We start from the raw sequence: 25940 nt of genomic DNA, 5'->3' as shown, positions 1-25940 counted from the left end.
TTCTGGAAAAATGAAATTTCCAAGTGAGTAATTCCTGGCTCCTTCTGGCCAAGCCAGAGAGGCAACAAGGGCTAGACTGAGGGAGAAGGGAGGGCCAAGGCAAATGCAGCGCTCCTAGTAGGATACACATATATGAGTTAACTCTGAGTCTTTGGGGTTTTTTTTTCCGTACAACTAGCAGACACCTAAACTTTAACCTTATTTTCTGCTTTGTTCTGTTTCCTTGTACCTTATCCTCTTAGCATGAAAACCTGAGGTAATTTTGATTCGACACTGTCATTTGCTTCTACATCCAGAAAGCCTGGGGCTTACTTTCCATGCCCTCACATATCCTTCTCTAGGTTACCATTCCCAGTCGTGGTTTTAACCTAGCTGAGCCAGACATGCAACAGGAATACCCTCCCTTCTCAAATCCCAAGTATTCTGAGAGCATTTGCTTCCCAGTTTCAGACTCTCCCCACATGAACCTGAGAAATGCCTAACAAAAAGTCCTGACAGAACCCTGAAGGAAGAGGGACTGTGGTTACTCCTCCTCCTCTTAGATATCTGCAATTAATTGAAATTAGTGAACCTGCTATCTGAGAACACGATTAAAAACAGGGAAAGAGCAGCACACACTGAGTTGGGCCATTCAGGGCTTTGGAGAAATGGACACAGTTGTCAAAGTCTTAGACAAAGGAAGAGAAAGGAAGACAGAACTAAAATGACTAAATGGACTCAACCCCTGGGTTGAGTCCATTTCCCCACCCAATGACTGACCTGATAGAAACTATATCTCACCCTGTGTTTGTTTCACTGTGTTTAAAATAGGAATTAATAGTCCTACTTTATGGGTAGTTAAAAGGTTCTTGTTATGAGTTATAAAATGAAAGTCTTTTGGGATTGGTAATTATAGTCTTGTGATCTTTTCGTAGGCCTCATTTCTGGTTCTCTTGACCAGGCCCTGACCAACTAATGAATTCCTGTGGCTGCCTCCTCCCCTTTCTGCTTATCTCCTGGTACCAGTGCTAAAGGCTGCTGCTCCTGTTGCTCCGTGTTGATGCCTGCAGTAAATTTTAGCTCCTCTTTTGAGCTAGTCCCTCATATCTGTTTGTACTAAGTACTGTGCTCAAGCTGATCTTTTCTTGTTGCCTAGACTCAAATCTGCATCTAAGCAATATGTGATTGAAGCCACTTTGCCTCCCTACCCAATAGATCCCTACTTCTCTCTCTCTCTTTTTTTTTTTTTTATTAAGTTAAGAAACCAACCCAGAGGAGTACAGATTCCTGCATTTCGGGGAAGTTGGAGACCAAAATTTTAGAGACCAGCTTATACAGTAGAAGTAGGTGCAGGGGATGTCTGCTTATCCATGGGAAATGCCCTCTAACTTGAGGGTGAAACAATTTGGTTGTAATCCTAATTCTGCCATTTATTAGACTTGCATAACCTTTCTGAGCCAGTCCTCTGTAAAATGGAATGTTATCTACCACATAGAATAGTTAGGAATATAAATTAGCTAACATGTTAAAAATGTCTAGAACAGTGCCACATGAGTAGGCACTCAACAAATGTTAATTGCTCCATCCTTCCTATTACATGAAAATTTCCTTAATTCAGTAGAACCAAATAGGAATTCATATAAATTAGAGCTATAGCCATTTCACCTATCCTTTACCCCCATTAATACCATACCGTCCTTTGTATATGAGGACTTCTCTTTCATCGAGAAATTCTGTGCTTTTGAGTTGCTTTTCCAGAAGTTGAATTTGTGCTTTACCCCTTAGGGAAGTCAAGGTAAGTTGTTGAGGCAGCAAGCCAGCCAGGGATTGATCAGATAATTTGTGGCTGTGCGTGCAGAATTGGCTAGCTGGTCTGCTGGGAATGGAACCCATGATCCATCCAGTCATTGTGTTTGATGGCAATAGGCAATAAGTTCAGTGCCTCTGTGAGTGTACCTCCTGGTTCAGAGCACTTTCACTCTCATTTGGTTCTTACAAGAGCCCTTGAAGGTGGGCTCACTCTGCAGAGAAGAAAATGACAACCAGAAATCAGTCTCACCTGTGTCACTGCAGTAATAATCAGTTATTCTGATACTAGAACACGAATCCCTTGGCTATCTACCCAGAACGTTCATGAAGTCTTGAACTCAGATGAGAGCAAGAATTCTGGCTGTTCAGATGAGAGTTTAGTACTCTCCAACAGAATTTTCTAGCTCTCCTGTCACTAATGTACATTTTGTATCTCCTTTGCTTACAGAATGTTCGTTAATTCATTTGATGAATTATTATTGAGAGTCTGCTGTGTGGTAGGCACTCAGGACACTTGGAATATCGTCAGAAGCGAAAGAAATAGACAAAAACCCATTTTGTGCCCTGATGGAGTTTAAATAACTACAGACAATAAATAAATAAATAAGAAAAATATAAAGTATAACTGTAAAGAATGTCAGATGGTGATGAGTGCTGTGTAGAAAAAACAGAAAAGAAAGTTGGGATGGGGTGGGCATTATAAATTTCCTCTTTTATTCTTTGTACTTACAGTCTCATCCATGTGATGAGCTCTTCAAGAGCCAAGGTTGTATGTTCATCACACCTAGTATAGATTCCTGCATCTCAGGGTATTTGGAAACCAAAATTTTGGAAACCAACTTATACAGTAGAAGCAGATGCAGGGGATGTCTGCTTAACCATGAGAAATGCTCCAGATGTCCCCAAATTAGCTTGAGTACTACCCTAACATGAAGCTGGTCAGTTGGGGGAGGGACCTTTATTCATTTTTGTTAAATATAGCACTCCCCCTGCTGTTAGAATATGGGATGGGTTCTCAACCGAGCTTTGAAAACTTCAAGTTTCTTTTTTATAATAAGATAATCTATTCAAAAAAAAAAAGTACTGATGGGACATTTGGAGTTTTCCTCTGGGACTGCTGTTGTTGAGGCCCATTCCATCGAGGGGCAAGAGGAAGCACAAACGCCCAGGCAGGATAGGTTCATATCTATGCTCCTACTACTTTTAGCATCTTGCTACTTTTACCCCTGCACTCATACCACAGCCATCAGCCTAGCAAAAATTATCTCTGCACACAGTTTCACAGCTGTTCTGAAATTCTAGGGCAGCAGAAGTGAAACTGACCACAGTCTTGTAAATTTCTCTTATTGCTATGGTTTCCTACTTGAAATGAGTCAGGCCTTTACCCCCTCTCATACTCAGAGTGGCCTAAATTGTCATTTGTCCCTGTAGCCAAGTTTTTACAAAAGGAGACAGACCCTCTATTCATACTGCAGCATTTGTAGAGGATCTTGGTTTGGTCTCCACCTCAGAATTGTTTGTTGTTGAGAGCTGTAGTCTGTGTGGTGGTATCCCAGGAATGAGCCAAGCCTTTGACCAGGGCTCATTGAGCCCTTCTTGTCAGCTACTGCTTGTGGATGTTCACCAGGGTCAAATATAGAATTGCTGAGAAATTCTTTGGAGATGAAACTCAGTACTGTCAATATCAGTTGAAGTATTAAGAAGGAAGTGGCACCTGAGTGGATCTATATCTTTTTGGTTTAGCTGCCCCAGTAAGACAATTTTGGTCACTTTTTGATTCCTAATGAAGTTTAAGTGTTCTGGTGCCTCTGACGTGCTCTGCTGCTCCTCAAGTCTAAGTCTCCCAGAGAGTAACTTGAGGCCCAGCAGACATTCAGAGGGTTGCCTGATGAGGATTGTGCAGCTAACAGTCCAGTAATAAGTCCAGAGTATTTAATCAAGTTATATTTCATGGGTGCACTTTGTTGAACCTAAGCTTAGGCAGTGACTTTTCCACTGAGGAATCATAAAGCAACCCAAGCTGCTTCAACAGGGCAACTAAACCATAAAGATACATACTCAGGTGCCATTTCCTTCTTTACTTCAGCTGATATTAATAGCACTCTAAAATTAACTTGAATTTAAGATGTCTTCTCCACTGTAAATTGTAGCATGTCTACATGTCTAGCATGATACTTACCTAAAAGTAATTCTTTTATGGTTTTCTCTCAACAGCTTTGAAAAGTCCAGCTGCATTTCATGAGCAGAGAAGGAGCTTGGAGCGGGCCAGGGTAAGACACCTTTCTTCTTCAGGGAGCATTTTCAGAGCTGATTGGATTGTTGGTTCTATTGCTTTTCATTCTAGCATACCTTAGGGTCAGTTCTCACCTCACAATTCTAAATAGGAAGCTCTGCTTTTCCTGCTTCTATTCCTACCTTGGTCTCTCTCAGGTGATCATATGGAATATGATCAGAATGAGTTTTCTCCTTTAGGATGACCTTTAGAGAATGGAATGATCACTTGATCCTCTTTCCCTGAATCTTGCTTTGGAAACCACTAATATTTCCCATCTTTAATTCCACTTGACCTTTTTTAGATGTTGGGTATTAAGCACCAGCTGTGGGAGAGTTGCTACGTAATGGTCCTGTTCTAGTTTGCTAGCTACCAGAATGCAACACACCAGAGACGGATTGGATTTTAATAAAAGGGAATTTATTTCATTAGTTCTTCAGAGGAAAGACAGCTAACTTTCATCTGAGCTTCTTTCTTACATGGGAAGGCGATCTGTGCTGGCCTTCTCTCCAGGCATCTGGGATCCAACAACTTTCCCTGGGGTGTGTTCTTCTGCATCTCCAAAGGCCTGGGCTGAGCTGCGAGTGCTGAGATGAGGTATGCTGAGCTGCTTGGGCTGTGCTACGTTGATCTCTCTCATTTAAGCACCAGCCAGTTAAATCAAACATCATTCATTCCAGCAGGCACACCTCCTAGCTGACCGCAGATGTAATGAGCAATAGATGAGGTTCATGTATCATTGGCTCATGTCCACAGAAACGTAACTGGGCACCTTCACCTGGCCAAGTTGACAGCTGAATCTACCTACCACAGGTCCCTTTGTACCCAGATCTACACCGCCCATACCTCTGCAGTAAGAGCATTCCAAGGGGCAAAACCCTTTACTGGTCTCCATTTACCTCCGAGCAGTTCAGCGTTTACTTGAGCTCTTTGGAAGGCAGAACCTGAGCCTCACACTCAGACCCCAGTTTTTGTGCTGCAGCACCTTACTTACTGCCTTTTCCCTCCTCTCAGTTTCATTTCTCCCAGGGGTCGCTGGGGAATATTCTCCTGTGGGTATGGGAGGAGATGAGGAAGTCACCAGAATATGCTTCCCCCACCCACCTTCTTCACTTCTTTTACATAAAAGACAAGGAGAAGAGAACTACCCAATGGAAGACTGTAGGTGTGGCTCCCTGAAGATCTACAACTCTTATAGTGACTTCAGTATATTTGCCTCTAAGACTTTTGTTTCTTCTATTTAAAAACAAAAACAAAAATTCCTTAGAAAATCTTGAATTCTTAGGAGTTGGAAGAATGAGGTAATGGATACTGGGAACTAAAGCAGTAACAAACTGCTCTTTTTTTGTTTGCTGGGGGTATTAGAAAATTCAACAGGGTTGGAGGGAGGGGTGGAGTAGCATTGCCTGTGTGGATCCTCAACCATTTACTTGACTGCTTTTCAAGTAGGCAGGGAGTAAATTGTAACTAATCAGAACAACTACTATTTTATTGAGTACTTCTATGTGCTGTTATATCCATTTCTTATTTATCTTCACATCTGCTCTTATGAATTAGGTCCTCTTGTCCTCATTTATAGATGCAGCTAAGATTGATTAACTAGGTTAACTAATATCTTTAGCTAGTAAATGGCAGAGCTGGGACTCAGACCTTGATCTGTGGACTTCAGATGTTTTCTTAATCACTACTATAGCGTTAGCTGATAGTTAGACCTTCAGATGGCTTTAAAAATATGCCTCCTGCTGGTGTCTGTGAAGACATGCAGTACCCATCATCTGTTTTGCCAATTACCAGGCAGATTAGGGTGTTAGACGCAGAGCCCACAGCTGCTTTAAACCTTCTACTGGAGAGCTCTCCTACTGCAAGTCTTTACCTTTATTATATACACTGTGCTTTGATATTTTCTTTTCTCTTCTGTCCTGTTCCGTCTTGACACAGTAATGGTCTTTGACATGTGGTTTGAAAAATGCTAATGAACTTTCAAATTAATGCATTTTTCAAATTAAGAGCACAGGTTCTGGAGTTAGACAGATATATGGCATCAGATATACAGTATAACCTTAGCCTTGGTCAGTGGGGATGGGTTTAGTTCTGGAGTCTAATAAATGTAGAAATGAGATCTCATTTTGAGAAATAAAAAAATTAGATTTTTGAGGAACTAAAGTTATGACACCATGTATCAAAATTAGTATTACATTTGGCTTCCATTCAAAATGAATCGAAAATGCTCATGAGATCATACAATGGTAATTTTTTAAAATGTAATATAAAATTATATTCCCTGTGATAACTCTACAAAGTTAAACTTATCATCCACGTGAAGAAATTACTGGAAATAAATATCCCAAGATAGTAAATGGATGATGATTAAAACTATTTTTTTGTTTTTTACTTTCTACTTTTCAAAATTGTCTTTGATGAATGAAATCAGACAGAAAGACAATAAAGACTGAGAGGGTATAATCTAGGAATGCCTTGAGTGTATAATGATAGTGACTAAATGTAAAAATTAAAAAAATGTTTTTGCATGGGGAAGAACAAAGGAATGTCATTACTGCAGGGTGCTGAAAATAGATGGTAATTAATATTTTAAATTTTTAACTTATGTGTGAGACTAAAGCAAAAAATATTTATTTGGTACAAAATTTATATTTTGACTAGTGCATTTCCTATTATAACTTATGTAGACAGCTTAAATGAACACCGTAAGTACATGGAACCTTAAGTAGGACATGAGATTTTGTTGGTTTGTCCAGAGTGATGCCCTGATAAATCCCATAGTGATTTGAACACTGAATAAAAAAGTATTTGGAAAAAAAAAAAAAAAGTATTTGCAAAGACCCCTTCGGGAAATGGTGAGAAAGGGGGAGAATTCAACTTCCCCAAGTTGAGTTCTTGATATTCTCACAAGCAGTGTGGACAACCAAAGCTATAGGCTGAGCCCCCAATCTTGGGGTTTATTCATATGAAACTTAACCCCACAAAGGATAGGTCAAGCCTACTTAAAATTAGGCCTAAAAAGAGTCACCCCCAAGAGAACCTCTTTTGTTGCTCAGATGTGGCCTCTCTCTCCAGCCAACACAACAAGCAAACTCACCATACTCCCCCTGTCTATGTGGGACATGACTCCCAGGGGTATGGACCTTCCTGGCAACATGGTACAGAAATCCTAGAATGAGCTGAGACTCAGCCTCAAGGGATTGAGAAAACCCCTAGAATGAGCTGAGACTCAGCATCAAGGGATTGAGAAAACCTCAACCAAAAGGGGGAAGAGCAAAATGAAACAAAATAAAGTGTCAATGGCTGAGAGATTCCAAACAGAGTCGAGAGGTTATCCTGGAGGTTATTCTTATGCATTAAATAGATATCACCTTGTTAGTCAAGATGTAATGGAGAGGCTGGAGGGAACTGCCTGAAAATGTAGAGCTGTGTTCCAGTAGCCATGTTTCTTAAAGATGACTGTATAATGATATAGCTTTCACAAAGTGACTGTGTGATTGTGAAAATCTTGTGTCTATGCTCCTTTTATCTATCTTATCAACAGACGAGTAAAACATATGGAATAAAAATAATTAATAGAGGGAACATATGTTCAAATAAATTTAGTTTGAAATGCTAGTGATTAATGAAAGGGAAGGAGAAGGGATATGGTATGTATAATCTTTTTTTTTTCTGTTTTCATTTTATTTCTTTTTCAGTTGTCTTTTTATTTCTTTTTCTGAATTGATTCAAATGTTCTAAGAAATGATCATGATGATGAATATGCAACTATGTGATGATATTGTGAATTACTGATTATATAGTAGAACGGAATGATCATATTTTAAGAATGTTTTTGTTAAATTTTTTTTGGATTAATGAATAAATTAATTATTTAAAAATGCTTAAAAATAAATAATAGGGGGAACAACTGTTAAAATAAATTTAGTTTGAAATGCTAGTGATCAATGAAAGGGAGGGGTAAGGGGTATGGAATGTATGAATTTTTTTCTGTTTTCTTTTTATTTCTTTTTCTGAATAGATGCAAATGTTCCAAGAAATGATCATGATGATGAATATGCAACTATGTCATGTTATTGTGAATTACTGATTATATATGTAGAACGGAATGATCAAAAGTTAAGAATGTTTGCGTTTGGTGTTTTTTGGTATTAAAATTTTTTTTTTAATTAAAAAAATTGTCTTTGATGAACATATATTACTTTCATGTTAATAAGAGTAATAGATTTATAGGTATAACTAATCCAGCCTGAGAGAGACAAATGGTCTTGAAAGTTGATGTATACTTCCAAGGCTGTGCCTCCCCAGTATTCTTCTTCCTTCAAAAGCTTGCAGTAACCAAGTTGAGATCATAGGAGTGGGGCATGCAGAGGTAACCAACAGCAGCCATTACTGCTGTGGCTGCTTTTGTGGTTCTATCCATGCAATAATCTTATAACCTGGTTTTGAGAGGTTCTTGGTTTGTTTTTTCCATAGACAGAGGACTATCTTAAACGAAAGATTCGTTCCCGGCCAGAAAGATCAGAGCTGGTCAGAATGCACATTTTGGAAGGTGAGTTAGATTAGAAATGCTCCTTCATCTAAACACATATTCTTACTGTTTTTATTGTTACTGCACCACACACATTTCTTCCTCTTTCTTATCACTTGTTTTCCTATTGGTAGTGGGAATAGCCAGAGTCTTAACTCAGTAAAGCAGCAGTGCTGTGGTAGTCTCCACTGGTTTTGGGGAATTCCCAAAGATGCCCAATCACATTCCATTGAGGGGTTGTCTTAACTTCTCCTGTGCCATTCAGTGACTCTGGATCTCAACATCCAGAGTGGGTGGAATCTTTTCTCTCTGCAGGGTAGATCCTCCCTCTCCTCCAAAATCTGTTTTGAAAATTTGCTTGCTTACTTTTTACATTCATTCATTCAGTCATCAGTCAGTGATTGCCTCAGCATTTTTGATCACCTCTGTTTATATAAATAAGATCATCCCTAGACATAACAATTCTGGTCCCAGCTACACAGTTCTTTGCACATTTGGCTCCTGAGAGCAGGATAAATCCATATATTTTTGTTTGCCTGTTTAATTTTGAAGTCTGTTGGGACTGTAAGAGAGCTTTCCTAGTTTGAATCCCACACTTTGCAGATACATACACTAAGACCCTGAGCAAGGAGGGAAATTGCTCCCAGTGACACAGCAAGTTAAAGGTAGAGCAGAAACAGTCTGTCGTCTGGTGCTCTTTCAGCTCTGTAGCTCCACCCCAGGAAGTCCTCTGGCTGGTTTGGGCCTCATAACCACTGGTATGAATGACCACATATTGCCCAAGGTAGGGGTCCCTTCTTTTGTCCTTGTGAAACTTAAGGCCAGGCCACCCTTCACCACTTAGGATGTACTTTCCATTCTGATGATCTCTGCTCCTTCTCAGAAAGAAAGGAGAGTTATTCTGGAGTTCCCAGGGCAGAACCAGGATTACTCATACACTCTCCTGTACCTCATTCTCTCTCATGAGCAGAAACTTCGGCTGAGCCTTCCCTCCAGGCCAAGCAACTGAAGCTGAAGAGAGCCAGGCTGGCTGATGACCTCAATGAGAAGATCGCACAGAGGCCTGGCCCCATGGAGCTGGTAGAGAAGAATATCCTGCCTGTGGAGTCCAGCCTGAAGGAAGCCATCATTGGTAAGCAGGCTCTGGCCACCCTGTGTGGACTTGTAGTCTGGAACACTGAGGGAAGGGAGAGCTGTGAGCAAAGTAAAATTTGGCCAGGGCTCTTGGCTTCTTGCTGTTTGACTCCCTGCTTTTAGCCTTAAGGGAACAAGGTAGAGAAAAGGAGGGCCTGATAGACGCATAATATTAGCTTGAAATAGTATCACTTACCTTGGGGATCAGCACCGTACAAAAATAAACCAAAAAAATGAACTAAATAAATAATAGAGAGGTCTCTGTCCACCTCTGTAAATTCAAGGGCTTATTTCTCTCTCACAGGGTAGGTAGATATCAGAGTCGGGATGGTGATGCCAGGAATTAAGACTCTGTACCTCAGTGTTTTTTATCAATGAAATCCCTTCTTGGAGCTTGATACTTTCACCAGATACTTCATTCAGCAAACATTTATTGATCCAAACAGTGTGGCAGATACCAATACCACAGCCCCACAGGACAGACCAAGATCCTTTGTCCTTATGGAGCTCCTGTCTAGGAGGGGTACAGGAGGGTACACAGGCAATGGCATGGCAGAGGCAGAAGCTGGGCTGAAGGGAGCTCAGGGTGCTCCAGGTACATGGAGGAAAGGTAACCCAACCACATCGTGACCTTAGAAGAAGTAATTAGCTAAAGTGTATGTGGTGGGAAGGAGGAGAGAGTTTCTGGGTAAGGAGAGCTAGCTATGTGTGTGGAGTGAGGCAATAAACTCCCTCTGAGGAAGTTCAAGGGCCTCCATATGGAGCTAGAAGAGAGGAGCATCAAGGTGTGACTTGGGCAGAGCCCAGGATCCAGGGCCTCAGTTGCCTTGTTTGTTTTTTTGTTGTTGCTTTTCAGTGGTTTTTTTTTTTTTTGAGATAAAATCACCCAAAATGTACAATCGGTGGTTCACAATATCATCTTAAAGTTGTGCATTCATCATTAGATTTTGAATATTTTCATTACACCCAAAATGATAAAAATAGAAGTAAAAAAGAACACCCAAAACACCCCACCCCTCCCGTACCCCTTTTTGTTTCTTTTTTCCTTTTTTTTTTTAATTCGTCTGTCCATACACTGGATAAAGGGAGTGTCAGTCATAAGGTTTTCACACTCACACATTCACACCTCAAAAGCTCTAGTTAGTCATCTTCAGGAATTAAGGCTACTGGATTACAGTTCAAAAGTTTCAAGTACTTCCCTCTATCTACTTCAGTACACCAAAAACTGAAAAGAAATATCTAAATACTCAAAGGAGAATTTCCAGAAAGACCTCTCAACTCTATTTGAAATCTCTCAGCATTGAAACTTTCTTTAATTTCATTTCTCTTCTCCCTTTTGCTCAGGAAGGCTTTCTCACTCCCACGATGCCTGGGCCAAGCTCATCCCTGGGAGTCAGGTCCCAAATTGCCAGGGAGATTTACACCTCTGGGAGTCATGTCCCAAAAGGGGGAAGGGCAATCAGTTCACCTGCAGAGTTGGCTTAGAAAGAGAGGCCACATTTGAGCAACAAAAGATGTTCTCTAGGGTGGTGACTCTTAGGCATAATCATAAATAGATTTAGCTTCTCCTTTGCAGAAATAAGTTTCAAGAGGGCAAGCCCCAAGATCGAGGGCCTAGCCCATCAAATTGGCAGTCCCCAATGTGTGCGAGAATATCAGGTATTCCCCAGGTGGGAATATTTCCACCTTTTCCCCCAGTTTCTCAAGGGGATTTTGCAAATACTTTTTAATCTTCTGCCCAGCTTACTCTGGGATGTGTTGGGGCATCACACCAACAAGATCTTACTCCATGTTCATAGTTCCATGTAATTATGGTGTTTGAATAAGCTGACCATACAAGTTAAATTAGATAGTGTGCTCCTGAAAATATAAACTTTCTATCAAATAAACATCCCTTCTTTTGGTCTCACACAGAAGGTGGAGATTTAAAATACAGTCAGTATCATCCTTTACCCTTTAGTCCTACCCAGATCAACTTCATTCATATCTCTAATTGAAGTCTAATCACTGTTTCAGTGTTTTTAATAGTTGCTGTATGAGGTAATGCTGACTTTCATAGCTGTAGAGCTCTGGCTCTGTGTCTCAGGTGTGACACAAAAACCCAAAGCTCCATGGAATGACCAGGTTATACATAAAGATCTTAGCATCTCAGAATTTAGAAATAACAGTTACAGCTCTGGAATAGATCTGACTGGTGTAAGAGCTTACAATCTAGGACTTTTCATGGTAGGCCTCCACCTGATAACCTTTGCTCTTGAATTCACTTCTCAGAGTTTGCACGTTATAGTTAGTCCATATTAGTGAGGCATTATAATATTTATCTTTTCGTTTCTGTCTTATTTCACTCAACTTACTATCGTCAAGGTTCATTCACCTAGTTGGAGGCCTCAAGATTGCTTGCCTTGTTAAGGCTTTTGGACATGCTTCACTCAGATTTGGATATTAATTTGGTACAGACATGTCTCCTTCACTGCATTGGGTCTAAAACCTTATTTCAGGCGTGAAGATGCATTCCTGCTCTCAGGGAGGAGGCTGTGCCTTTAGAGAAGAGAAGAGAAGACTTCACTTTTCCCTCTTGTAATAATGAATTATATCTTTGGGCAGGGCATAAGAGAAGAACCACTGGAACAGGCCTCCAAAGCATGCCGAGTTCTGCCCTGAGTCCTGGATCAGAGGAGACTGGAGGTTTCTAAGGGCCTCTTCTATATTGTTAACACTGGGGTCAGCCCCTGTGTTGGAGCCTGACATGCCCTGACAACCTTTTCCCATTTTGGCACAGAAGGTCTTATAACCCACATGGACATCCTGATATCCTCATTTGCTGATTTGCTCTGGCACTTGCCCTTCTTCATCTCAGTGTTTCCCAGATCTTCATCAGATTCCCATCAGCCTGTAGCTGCAGGCCATGTTTGGGCCCAGATTAGTTATGAACTAACTCTCCAGCCAGCCAGTGATTTGAAGAGCATTTGCCAAGAGTTGACAGTGTGCCAGGCCCTATTTGAGGTCCTGAAGTTACAAAGATTAATAAAATACTACTCCTGCTCTCAAAGACTTCAGTCTAATATGAGAAAACTGGCATATAAACAGTGCTGTGGAATAGGAGAGCCAGGGCCCTGAGGCTTGGGACTGAGTCATCTGCCTCATGTAACTGTTTTTAGGATCACACGCAATAGTGAATTGGGTGTAAAGTGCCTATTATGATGCTTAGTGCTTGGGGAGATTCTCACGGAATGCCTTCTGTTACTGTTAGCAGTAGCGTTAATTACAGACCACTTGATAGTGACTATAATGGATATGTACTTAAAATGTGATAGGAACCCAGCAGAGAGAGGGATTTCTCTCAGGGATGGTGATGGGAGTGGTGGGTGAGGAAGAAACCACAGGTGATGTAACTTGTTTGGGGTCAACTGGAGGTTGAATCACAGTTTTCCAAGTGAAAAAGGTACAGAGGGAAGAGCATGTGCAGCAGCCTGGAAGCTGTCAGAGTATAGCCTGCCTGAGGAATGGGAAGTACTTTAGTTTGACAGTGAGCTAATCACTGGGAACTTGAGAGAAAGGGGCACTTGTCAGCAAAAGCCAGATCATGTATTCTGAAGAACAAGTAGAAGGTATAGAAGTGGCAACAGCAAATGTTTACTTGTTCAAGTTCAGTGGTGAAAGAAATGAGGGAGATGCTGGATTGAAGAAAGATTTTTAGACTGTGAGAAATGTGGCTGGTTTATGGGCTGAGAGGAGGGAGTCAGGGGAGAGGGGGAGGAGAGGTAAAGGGAGGAGATGGGGACAATGACAGGACAGCACCAAAGGAGGAGTAGGAAATCAAACGAGGCTAAGGTGGAGGTCTCAGCTTCCACAGGAGAAAAAGAGACAAAGCTGGGTATAGACAGAGGGAAATGGCACAGTGGGAGGAAAGAGAAGGTGAGTCAGTTCTGAGGCCTGCTGCGAAGGGAAGAGGCATTAGATGGAGCTTTAGGGAAGGCCTTATCTCCCACAGCCCTCCCAACACATTCCTCTAATGGACAGTCTTGGCATGCCTGTATACCACACAGAGAGCACACACTCATACCCACTTAAACACACACACACATACACACTCACACCTTTTTCTCCAGGCCACCTCTGATTGATCTTTAAGACCCATGTCAAGCCCCTCTCCTCCAGGAAGTCTTCTCTGCACCTCTCCCAAGTATTCCCTGAGCATCTGTGTTTCCCTCTAGTAGTACATTGGCTATGTCTTAAGGTGATTGGGCCATTAACTCCTGGAAGGCAGGCACCCTGACTTTTTTTCTTCATACCCTGCATGCACCCAGCATGAGCCTGGCACAGAGTAGAGAGAGAACTAGAATCTGTAGTGACCCAGCTGTACTGGTCTTTGTTCTTCTCCAGAATTGCCGGCACCTCCCTCAGATTGGAATGATCCCAGGTGGGATGGAAGTTACAGCTACTACATCCTGGGTGGCCTTTGTAAAGTGCTGGGCATTGCTTTCCTATCACAGATCCCCTCACTGGGAGTAAAAGATCGAGAGAAGCAGTGAGCTCCTTCCCCATATGTGCACTTGCATGTGTGCCTCCTGCTGTGCAGATGAGAGAGTGTGCTGACAGCCTTGCTGTAGAGACAGAGGAGCAGGCCTAATGATGGGCCACCTGGCTCCATCTCTGCAGCCAGCCAGTGCATCTTTCCATGTTCCAAGGGTATAGAGTCTCAGGTCATGGCCCAGCAGAGAACTTTCTGGGCTGGGAGATTTACTGCCTGGACAAATCCAGATTGTGCTCCCATGGGCTGGTTCTTGTTCTTTATCTGTGGTCTTCCCACCAGAGCAGATTTCCTCAGTCTTGGCCAGCAGGTCACCTCTGTTGCCTTCGCCACTATATCAGTTCCTCCTATTGAAGAAAGCAGGCCACTTCAGAACCTTCCTTCCCCACCTGCTACCCTGCCAGTGCTGAAGCTGTGGTTGTGACATGAATCTTTTGAAATATCCTACTTGCTTACCTCTTCAGACCTCCCCCATGCTCCCTATTCCCATCTTTCCTTCCTCCTGGTTTCTGGGATTTCCTCACTGGGATCCCAGAGAGCATCCCTCCTCTCCTTGCTTCTCCCTCCCAGCTCTGCCTGGCCCCATCTGGCCTCAGAAGAACATGCACTTCCATGCACACCCAGGGCTTGGCTGTGGGTTAGATCTGAGCAGTTACAGCTGACAGGATGTGTTTTCTTCCTGTGGCCTCTGCTGCTGAGATATTGGGGCTCTGGGAGTTATTCACCTTTAAAAGGAGGTTGCCATACTTAAACATTTCACCTATGCAGGCAAGTCCCCCTTTTCTGGGATGCCCTTCATCTTGGGCTTCAGACCCAGGATCCTTAGCCTAATTCTGGCCTTTGGGAATTTCCAGCAGTCAGCAAGGGAAGGAGTTCCACTAGTCTGAGCTTCAGAATTCCTGTCTCAGCAGGATCAGAGCCCCGAGACCCATCTCAGCCTCCATAAGCATCAGTGAGAAGAGGAGAGTTTTGTGCAGCCATGGGATGGAAGTAAAATAAAATACCTTTAATAGCAGAGAAATAGATGAGATGGAGGAAGAAGCTCAGGATCTCCCAGCAAGACAACAGAATAGAGAGAAAGAGGAAGTTGACTTTGAAGACTAAACACAGTAAAGAGTTGAAAGCAACAGGTTAAAATTAGGCTTTGCCTTAAGCCCAAGGGAGCACTTGGAGGGCCCAATTGGACTTTCTTGCTTTTGTTTCTGGGTCCTGATGATGAGTTTTCTAAGAGCTCTTTTGACAGACAAAGCCCATTGGCTGCTGGTCTCTCTTTCCTTTCTGCCTTCCTGGAGTGCAGGAATTACAGGGCAAGCAATTTGCTTGGACAGCCTCTGGCTGGTGAGCAAGGCCTTTCTTCCCCACTTACACCATGCCTTGGAGCCAGAGGTTGAGTCTTATGCTGGCTTTGGGTTTCAGTGGGCCAGGTGAATTATCCGAAAGTAGTGGACAGCTCTTCCTTCGATGAGGACAGCAGCGATGCCTTATCCCCAGAGCAGCCGGCCAGCCATGAATCCCAGGGCTCGGTGCCATCACCCCTGGAAGTCCGAGTCAGTGAATCACTGCCCAGTGCCACCTCTGTGTCCCCTACTCAGGTGAGCTTTCCCACTTCCAGATGCTTCCTTTGTTCCCCAAGGTCCCTAGACTTGCTGGGTCTGCCTAGAAGTAAGGTGTCTCTCTGGGCCTGGTGGATGACTCTTACCTGGCACAAGGAGGCCAGGGCAGGTGTTGCCCCAGGAGTGCAGAAGCTGGTGGCATGAATTCCTGGTGGGGTGGGGAGAGGGAATGCTGATACTGGGCCCCTATTTCATTTCAGAAGGTTGGAGCCAGCCTGGGCTATCCTGGACAGGGGATGCTGGCTAAGGCTGCCTTGAAATTGGATTCACCAATCTTTCTGAATGCCCCATTTCCATTCGTTCAGAATAGCCTACTTTGCTTGAATGCATTCAGTTCAGCGATATTTTCCCCACCCCTCTATCTCTTCCTTTTCCATTCCCTCTCCCTTCCTGGGGTGCCCTTACATCCCTCTGGTCTCTGCCCATCATTTATCCTTTCTGACAGACAATATCCCAGGGGGTGACTGCCACCCTAAGTCCTATACAGAATCCCTGTTTCCTTGGAGGGCAAGGTGAGAGCAACCAGGAAAGGGAGGGTGTCTTTACTTCCCCCTCTCCCCTCTCAGGTTGTATCTCAACTCCCGATGGGCCCGGATTCCAGAGAAACACTGTTTCTGACTGAGCAGCCACCTCTGCCTGCCCCACATCTGCTGCCTCCCAGCCTCACTAATGGAACCACTGTCCCCACCGCCAAACCCACCCCAACGCTCATTAAGGTACTATTCTTCTAGGGGATTGGGTTTTCTCCTTCCATTTGCCTCTCTAAGCCCTGCTGTGATTCATTCTAATTGATGGGACATCTGCAGGGGGTGAGGGACATATCTTCTTGCACTGGTCAGGGACCAACAGAAGTCACTAAGGTGATCTGGGGATTTCTTCCTGTGTTCACCTTTTCTCCAGGGAATACAAGCAGTGACATTGTAGCCACCATTTTCTGATCCCACAAAATACCAGGGCCTCTGCATGGGGGACACTGTACTGGGCATGCCAGCTGCCAGCATGCAAAGAGATGTCAGATGTTCATCTCAGCAGCACCAAGAGCTAATGCCTTGGTCCTTCCTTCCCTACGGAACCACCTGTCCTGAGCTTTGTGACCTCAGTCCCAGGGCTTCTGCCTCTCCCGTGCCTGTGTTCCTGACCCTGCTGATCAGGTTCATCTCCCTCTCCCACTGGGCTTCTTCCTTGTCCTTTACTCTGGGTTCTTTCTTATTTCTTGGGCTTTTTCCCCACCCAGACTTTGTGCCTGACTTGGCAATTTCTGGCCATTCAGGGTTCCTCTCCTCTTGCCTTGAGTTTCAGGAGAGATTGACAGCTCACAGCCTGGAGCCCTTCAGATGCACATTCTCACTTCCACTGAGCCCTTGCTATGGCTCAGGGGCTACCTATTCATTTTTCCTTATTTTAATAACATTTATTTTTAGTTGTGGTAAGATATTCATAACATAAAAATAATTTTAACCATTTTGGTTAAAATTCTTTGACATTAAGTACATTGACAGTCCTGGGTGACTCACCATTATCTCTTTATAGACTATTTTCATTATACTCATTAAGCTGTAACTCCCCATTCTCCCCACCCCCCCATCCCTGCCAACCTCTATTCTGCTTTCTTTCTCCGTGAATTTGCTTATTCTGAGTACTTCATATAAGAGAAATCAAACAGTATTTGTCCTTGGCGTATTTCACTCAACATAATGTCTTCCAGCTTCATCCATATTGTAGCATATACCAGTACTTCATTTCTTTTTATAGCTGAATATTCCATTGTATGGATATAGCACATTTTGCTTATCCACTCTTCTGTCGATGGGTTGCTTCCATCTTTTGGCAATTGTGAATAACGCTACCATGAACATTGGTGTTCAAATATCTGTCCAAGTCCCTGCTATTGATTCTTCGGGGTATATACTAGGGGTGAAATTGCTGGGTCATTTGGTAATTCTATATTTAACTTTCTGAGGAACCACCAAAGTATTTTCCACAATGGCTGCAACAGTTTACATTCTCACCAACAATTTACAAGGGTTCCCATTTCTCAACACACTCACCATACTTATTTTCAGTTATTTTTAAAAAATAATAGCCATTCCAATGGGTGTGAATTGGTATTTGATTGTGGCTTTAATTTGCATTTCCCTAATGGCTGATGATGTTGAGCACCTTTTCACATACTTATTGGCCATTTGAATATTTTCTTTGAACAAATGGCTGTTCATATCCTTGGCCCATTTTTTAAATTGAATTGTTGTCTTTTTGTAGTTGACTAGTAGGAGTTCTTTATATATACTGGATATTAAATCCTTATCAGATACATGATATATGGTTTCCAAATATTTTTTCCCATTCTATAGGTTGTCTTTTTACTTTTCTGGATGATGTCTTTTTTTTGGGATGATGTCTTTTGATACACAAATTTTTAATTTGATAAAACCCATTTTATTTTTTCTTTTGTTGCTCGTACTTTTGGTGTAAAATCTAAAAATTCATGGGCTGGAAGATATTTTCTGAAGATGTTTTCTGGTAAGAGTTTTATAGTTTCAGTTCTTTTATTTAGGTCTTGATTTTTGTGTTTCATGAGAGCTAGGGGTCTACATTCTTTTGCCATGTGGATTTCCATTTTTCCCAGCACATTTGTTGAAGAGACTTTCCCCATTGAATGGGCTTGGCACCCTTGTCAAAAATTAGCCAGCAATAGATGTGTGGATTTATCTCAGGATTCTCAGTTCTATTCCATTCTTCTGTATGCCCATCTCTATACCAGTACCACACTGTTTTAATTACTGTCACTGTGTAGTAAGTTTTGAAATCAAGAAGTGTGAATCATCCAATTTTGTTCTTTGTCAAGGTTGTTTTGGCTATTCAGGGACTCTCACAATTCCATGTGAATTTGAGGATCAGCTTTTCCATTTCTTTAAAAAAGGCTGCTGAATTTTTATAGGAGTTGCATTAAATTTGTAGGTTGTTTTAGGCAGTATTGACATTTTAAGATTATTAAGTCTTCTAATCCATGAACAAGGGATGTCTTTCCTTATGTTCAGGTCTTTAATTCCTTTCAGCACTGTTTTTTTTTGTAGTATTTAGCGTAAAAGTTTTTCACCTCCTTGGTTAAATTTATTCCTAGGTATTTTATTCTTTTAGGTACTCTTATAAATGGACCTGTTTTCTTAATTTCCTTTTCAGATTGTTCTTTACTGCCATATAGAAAGCCCAACTAACTTCTGTACATTTGTAACTTTGAGCTAAACTTGTCTATTAGTTCTAGTAGCTTTCTTGTAGATTATTTGGGTTTTTCTATGTATGGGATCATATCACCTGTGAATAGGGATAATTTGACTATTTCCTTTCCAATTTGGATGTGTTCTATTTCTTTTTCTCACCTGGTGGCTCTGACTAGAACTTGAAGTGCAATCTTGAATAATAGTGGTGACACTGGGTGTCAATTCTTGTCTTGTTCCTCATCTTAGGGGGAGAGTTTGCAGTCTTTAGCCACTGAGCATGATATTTGCTGTTAGTTTTTCATAAATGCCCTTTATTATGTTGAGAAAATTCTCTTCTATTCCTTGTTTTTGGAGTGTTTTTCTCTTGAAAGAATGTTGGATTTTGTTAAATCCTTTTTTTTATTTTTCATAAATTGAGATGATCAGGTGTGTTTTTCCCTCTTCACTCTCTGTGGTATATTTCACTGAGTTTCTTATGTTGACCTATGCTTGCATTCCTGAAATGAATCTGACTTTGTCATAGTATGTACTCCTTTAAATATACTGTTAATTTGGTTTGCTGGTATTTTGTTGTGGAATCTTGCATCAGTATTCATAAGTGATATTGATCTATGATTGTCTTTTCTTGTGCTGTCTTTATATGGCTTTGGTATCAAGGTAATGCTATGCTGTTATAAACTCATAAAATGAATTAGGAAGTAATCTCTCCTCTTCTATTTTTTATAAGAGTTTGAGAAGGGTTAGTGTTAAATGTTAATCTGATCCTGGACTTTTCTTTGTCTGGAGTTTAATTACTGTTTTGTTCTCTTTAATTGTTATAATTCTGTTGATAGTTTTCTATTTCATCTTAAATCTGCCTAGGTAATTGGTATGTTTCTAGGGATTTGTCTCTTTCATCTAGTTTTCTAATTTGTTGGCATCTAATTGTTCATAGTACCCTCTTATAATCCTTCTTATTTCTGTAAACTCAGTAGTAATGTCCCCACTTTCATTCCTGATTTTAGATTGGGTGCCCTCTTTCTCTTTCTTTCCTTCCTTCCTTCCTTCCTTCCTCCCTCCCTCCCTCCCTCCCTCCCTCCCTCCTTCCTTCCCTCTCTATCTCTCTTTCTCTCTCTGTCTCTCTTTCTCTCTCTGTCTCTGTCTCTCTCCCTTTCCCTCCCTCGCTCCCTCCCTCCCTCCCTCCCCCCCCCTCCCTTCCTTCCTTCCGTCCTTCCTTTCCTTTCCTTTCTTCCCTCCCTCCCTCCCGCAGTCTGGCTAGCAATTTCAGTTTTATTGCTCTTTTGAAAAAAGCAACTTTGGTTTTGTTGATTCTTTCTATTGTTTTTCTAGTCTCTATTTTATTTATCTCTGCTTTTATCTTTTATTTCCTTTCTTTTAATTTTTAGTTTAGTTTGCTCTTCTTGTTCTCATTTCTTTAGATGTGAAGTTAGGTTATTGATTTGTGATCCTTCTTCTTTTTTAATGTAGGCATTTAGAGCTATAAATTTCCCTCTGAGCATGCCTTCGCTGCATCCCATAAATTTTAGTATGTTGTGTTTTTAATTTCTTTTGTTTCAAGATATTTCCTTATTTCTTTTGTGATTTCTTCTTTGGCCCATTTGTTGTTTGATAGTGTATTGTTGAATGCCCACATGTTTATAAATTTTCCAGTTTTCTCCTAGCTATTTAGATGCTCTGTCAGTAATCGAAAAGTGGAGTATTTAATTCTCCAACTATTATTGTAAAACATATATTTCTCCCTTCAGTTCTGTTTTTTTTTTTTACTTGGGCAGGCACCGGGAATTGAACCCGGGTCCTCTGGCATGGCAGGTGAGCATTCTTGCCTGCTGAGCCACTGTGGCCTGACCTTCAGTTCTGTTTTTGATTCATATATTTTGGGGTTCTGAGGTACATATGTGTTTACAATCATTATATCTTCTCCATGGATTGAACCTTTTATCAATATATAATATCCTTCTTTGACTCAAATCTTTTCTGACTTAAACTCTATTTTAATCTGACAAAAATGTAGCCACTATAACTCTTATTTATTTATTTATTTATTTAGGCTTGAGTATGAAGATTTCATTGCCCTCTTACTGTTTTTTGTGTTTGTTTTAACTTCTTTTTTTAATGTGTACAGCTCTCTTTTGATTAACGTTTGTGTGGAGTATCTTTTTCACTCTTTTACTTTCATTGTGTTTGTGTCAGACAGCAGATATAGGATCATGGTTTTTCATCCAACCTACAATCTGTGCCTTTAAATAGGGATGTTTATTCCATTGACATTAACCTATGACCGAGAAGAAAAGATTTACTTCTGCCATTCAGCTATTTGTTTTCTGTATATCTTGTATGTTTTTTGTTTCTTATTTACTCTATTACTGCCTTTCTTTTCTATTTAGTTTGTTTTGTATTTTGTCTCATCTTGATTCCCTTCTTCTTTCCTTTTTGCTACTTTTTTGTTATTTCTTAGTGTTACTTTTTAAATTACAATTAACATCTTAAACTAATAACAACATAGTTCAGCTAGTACCAACCTAGTTTTGGTAGTATATAAATGCTCTACTGCTATATTTCTCTGTCGCTCCTCCTTTATATTGTTATTATTTCAGATTGCATCTTTATATATTGTATGCCCATTCACATAGATTTTAAATGTTATTTTACATATTTGTCTGTTAAGTGATGTGGGAGGGGGCTAGTTACAAATCAAAAATAAAATAATACATGATTTTATATTTACCTATGTAGTTAACCTTTGCCAGTGTTATTTCTTCTTATATAGCTTTGAGTTACACACTGTCTAATTTTCTCTTGGTGGGCTCCCTTTAGCATTTCTTGTAGGGCAAGTATTCTGGTAATAAACTCTTTCAGCTTTTATTTATTGGTAAATGTCTTAATTTCACCTTCATTTTTTTCTTCCATATTGAGATTTTATTGGTTGTTCTGAGGATGAGCATATGGACACTACAAACCATTTGTACACAATTCTTAGTGTATGTACCGAAAATCTAAAAAGCCATATAGTTGTAATTCTTTTCTAAAATTATTCCAGTGACTTTCCAGCTTAAAATTTGGAGGCAAGTTTACCCTATGAAGATATCAAGTATACCACTATCTTCAAATGTTGATAAGCTGTTACATCATTAAGTCCCATTAGTTCACAATTTAATATCATACACACCACATGCATTGCCAATCTTTCCCAGCATATAAAGAAGTTATTAGGCAAACTGGACTACCATGACCAAGGATGTTATAAGGTGCACACAGTTCTGACAGGGAGAGCCAAGATTAGGGAACACTTTTAAGAAACAATTCTACTAAAAAACACAGAAACAGAAGTAATTTAAAATGTTCAACATGTACTATATGCATGACTGTGACTCCAAATCTTCATTTAGTATATGTTGTATTATAGAGTGTAAAAATGTCCATCCCCCCACCCCCGCCATGGAGTGTTATGCTGACATCCAAGACAGTCAAAGGCTCTCATAAGTCAATATCCTACTGTTTTCTGGTTGTATAAAAAAATAAACAACCAGCAAATGATTTCCCCTCTTAAAAAAAAAAGCATGTACACTTTTAAAAAAAGGGATGAGGTGAGATTTCAATCTCCTCCCTAAAAATTTTTCTTCTAGAGCTACTAAAAAGCTTGCATTTACAAAATAGTTGATAAAAATGTTTCTCTGGATAGTATAAGAAGGGACAAACAAGGACCACTGATAAGACATGGTATATGATATTAATCAGACTTGGCTTCTTTCTTTCCTGCTTCATCAGACACTGGACTCTCCTCATTTTTAGTTTCTCCATTTTCTACAGGTAATCTTTAGTTTCTTGGTTAGCTACTTCAGCTTGTTTTCTCTTTGCTCCCCTTTCCCTTTAGTTTGCATTTTTTTGTCTGAAGACTTATCCTTTCCCACCGCCTTTTTTTGGCTTTGTTTCCACTTTCACAGGAGCAGGATTAGCTGACAGTCTCACTGACCTCCTCTTGGGCTCCTCCTTCCCCATGCCTTTGGCCAAGCTAACCTTCCTCTTGGGCATCTTGGCAGCAGAGCGGGAGTGTGCTGGGTGCTGTGAGCTGTGGGGCACCAAGAGCCTTTGCGAAGCTGGGCTGCTGGCCTCTGCCGCTCCTCCCGGTGCTGGAGCTGCTGGAACCTGCCTCTCCTTCATTTTTGAAAGATAATTTTGCTGGATATGGAATTCTTGGTTGACCATTTTTTTCTTTAAGGATTTTAAATATGCCATCCCACTGTCTTCTGGCCTACATGGTTTCTTATGAGAAATTTGCGGTTAATTTTCTTGGGGAATTCTTTGTATGATTGAGTCCTTCTCTGTTGCTGCTTTCAAAATCCTCTTTGTGTTTGGATTTTTGAGAGTTTCACTGTAATGTGTTGTGGTGTTATAATGTTATAGTTATCCTTCTTGGATTTTTGTGGGGCTTCCTGGATATTTATATTCATGTCTCATCAGATTTGGGAAGGTTTGGGCCATTATTTCTTCAGTTACTTTATCTGCCCCTTTCTATCTCTCTTGTCCTTTGGGGACCAGTGATGTGTATATTGATATCCTTGGTGGTGCCCTTCAAGTCCTTCAGACTCTGCTTATTTTTCTTCATTTTTTTTTTCCTTTTGCTCCTCGCACTGCATAATATCAATTGTGTTGTCTTCGTGTTTGCTGATCTTTTCTTCCCCTGGTTCAAATCTGCTGCAGAATCCATCTGATGAGTTCTTAATTTTAATTACCATATTTTGTAGCTCCAGAATTTGTGTTTGTCTCTTTTTTATAATTTCCTTCTCTTTATTTTGTCCTCACAGTATAGTCCTAGTTCCCTTTAGTTCTTTGTATATGGATTCCTTTAGCTCCTTGAACATATTTAAGACAGTTAAAGTCTTTGATTCGTAATTCCAATGTATGAACTTCCTCAGGTATGGTGTCTGACAGATTCTTTTTTCCAGTGAATGGACCCATACTTCCCCGCTTCTTTGTGCGCTTTGTAATTTTTTGTTGAGAACTGGACATGCTGAGTTTTATGTTGTTAAAACTCTGGAAATAAGTTCTGTCACTCCTCTGGGATTGCTAAGCTTTGGTGGTGGTGATTGTTGTTGAGGGCTGGAGCCATCAACATGTGACTTTTCAGAACTATTTTTGATTAGATGGAAATGTAAAGAAAAAAAGGGAGAAAGGGGAAGAAGATATGCCTTCTTTAAGACTGTTCTGCTGCTTTCCTCTGAGGGGAATTGGAACAGTGATCACCCTCATTGCTAGCCCACCAGTGATCTGAAGTAGCCGATTCAAAGCAGCGATCAGTGATCAGATCACACTCCCCTCCCAGATTTTTGGAGGACTAGGTTCTTATAGCCCACTTTGGCCCCAGCAAACTGTACCAGGAGCTCAGCTGCAGACCCCACTGCACTGTCAGGTGGCCGGGGATTAAAGGGTGGTAGCTACTGCACCAAGAAACTCATCAGTATTTACCTCAATTTACCAGCCTCTTCCTTCAGCTCTCCCCTCGATGCTGCACCATGTTTCACTGGACTCCAGAGTTTGAAAACGGTTGATTCAGACAGTTGCTGCCAGTTCAGTAGATGTTTTGGTGAGGGATTGATTCCTGGAGATCCACCATCTTCCCACAGTCTTCACTCCTGTTCATTTTGTGGGACTTCCTGATATTCTCCTATGGCAATGGCTGTGACCTGCCCCCTTATCTTGGCATCACACCCCATCACCCCTCACCCTCCATTGTCTCTCTTCTGCCCATGACCTTGCATCATCTCTCCAAGGCCATCAACACCTCCTGCTCTGGGTCAGGATCTTTTCGTTGCATCTCCCCTTACTCTATCACTCCCCCATCCCTAAGGAACAGTGAGCAGCTGCCTCCTTTCCCAGGTTCTTCTGTGTTCTGCATGCGCTCTGCTTCCTCCTGGATGTTGCCTCATTAGTTGTCACCATCTTGCATCTGTAGTCTCTTACTGTCCACAGATAGATGCCAAATATTGCCCCCCAAAATTCTTTCATCACACTACTGTTTCCTTCTTATGTACATCACACATTTAGAAGAATGGTTCATATACATGTTGTCTGCATTTCCTCTTCACCTGTTTCTGCCTCTGCTTCTTTGCAGTGTGTGTATGAGAATGGAAACAACTCCTTAAATCTCCCTGATTCCACCCCCAGGGTTTGATTCCTTGGTCCTTTCCCTCCCCTCAGGGGTCTCTCCTCTCTCAGCTCCTGTCTGTTCCCTCTCTACTTTGTAGCCACTCTTCCCTAGCCCTTTTTCTTCTTTCTAAATGAGGAAGGGACAGGCTCCTACCTATTCAGGTCCTGCCTTGTCCTCCTCTTTCCTTTACAGTTCCATCTGCTCCCTCAGTCTGTACTCTCTGTCCCCACAGTCTCAACAGAACTGCCCTTTCTCCTCCCTGTTCTCATACTCCCTGGCAAAACCAGTACCTTGCCTGCTTTCCATGAATGGGCCACCCTCTTCACAGTTACCAAAGTTTGAAGCCATTAGCCCCAGACTTCTCACCTGCCACATATTCATGTTGTTAATTCTTCTTCTAGTTGGTTACCTCTGCCCAAAACTTCCCTGGTCCCCAGTGCCTCCTGGTTGAGACCTAAACTGAGACCCTGCATCAAGTCTCTACCCTTTTCTTTACCATTCCTTGCTCAGAAATTTCTAGGCTCTCCATGGTCCTTCCCTGGCTCTCCTTGGCTAACTCTTCTCTTCTTGTTCAACTCTCCCTTCCTCTGATCCAAGGACCAGCCTCACAGGCATGGCCTCTTGGGCCCTACCAGTCTGTCCAAGTCCTCTTTGTCCTTCAAGGCCCAGTAGGAAGCCTTCCCTGTTGTGCCAGCTAGTGGGTCTTTG

The 25940-nt window shown here is 41.4% G+C and overlaps 1 protein-coding gene across 17 annotated transcripts in view; it reads left to right on the top strand.

Moving 5' to 3' along the window:
- The window catches only part of MRTFA (myocardin related transcription factor A), a 347988-nt gene that overhangs the window by 311911 nt on the left and 10137 nt on the right, over positions 1-25940 (top strand). For 15 of the 17 annotated variants that reach the window (XM_077168921.1, XM_077168920.1, XM_077168923.1 and 12 more), the window contains 5 exons: positions 4003-4058; positions 8537-8612; positions 9562-9723; positions 15673-15848; positions 16436-16585. In XM_077168921.1, the coding sequence (XP_077025036.1) occupies positions 4003-4058; positions 8537-8612; positions 9562-9723; positions 15673-15848; positions 16436-16585 (620 nt within the window). The remainder of the gene's footprint in view (positions 1-4002; positions 4059-8536; positions 8613-9561; positions 9724-15672; positions 15849-16435; positions 16586-25940) is intronic. The other 2 variants (XM_077168932.1, XM_077168922.1) reach the window with 1 other exon arrangement.

The sequence above is a fragment of the Tamandua tetradactyla genome, chromosome 7 (genome assembly GCF_023851605.1).
Source record: "Tamandua tetradactyla isolate mTamTet1 chromosome 7, mTamTet1.pri, whole genome shotgun sequence".
Lineage (NCBI taxonomy): Eukaryota > Metazoa > Chordata > Mammalia > Pilosa > Myrmecophagidae > Tamandua > Tamandua tetradactyla.
The sequence above is the reverse complement of the archived record's forward strand: the minus strand, read 5'-3'. Positions and strand labels throughout refer to the sequence as shown.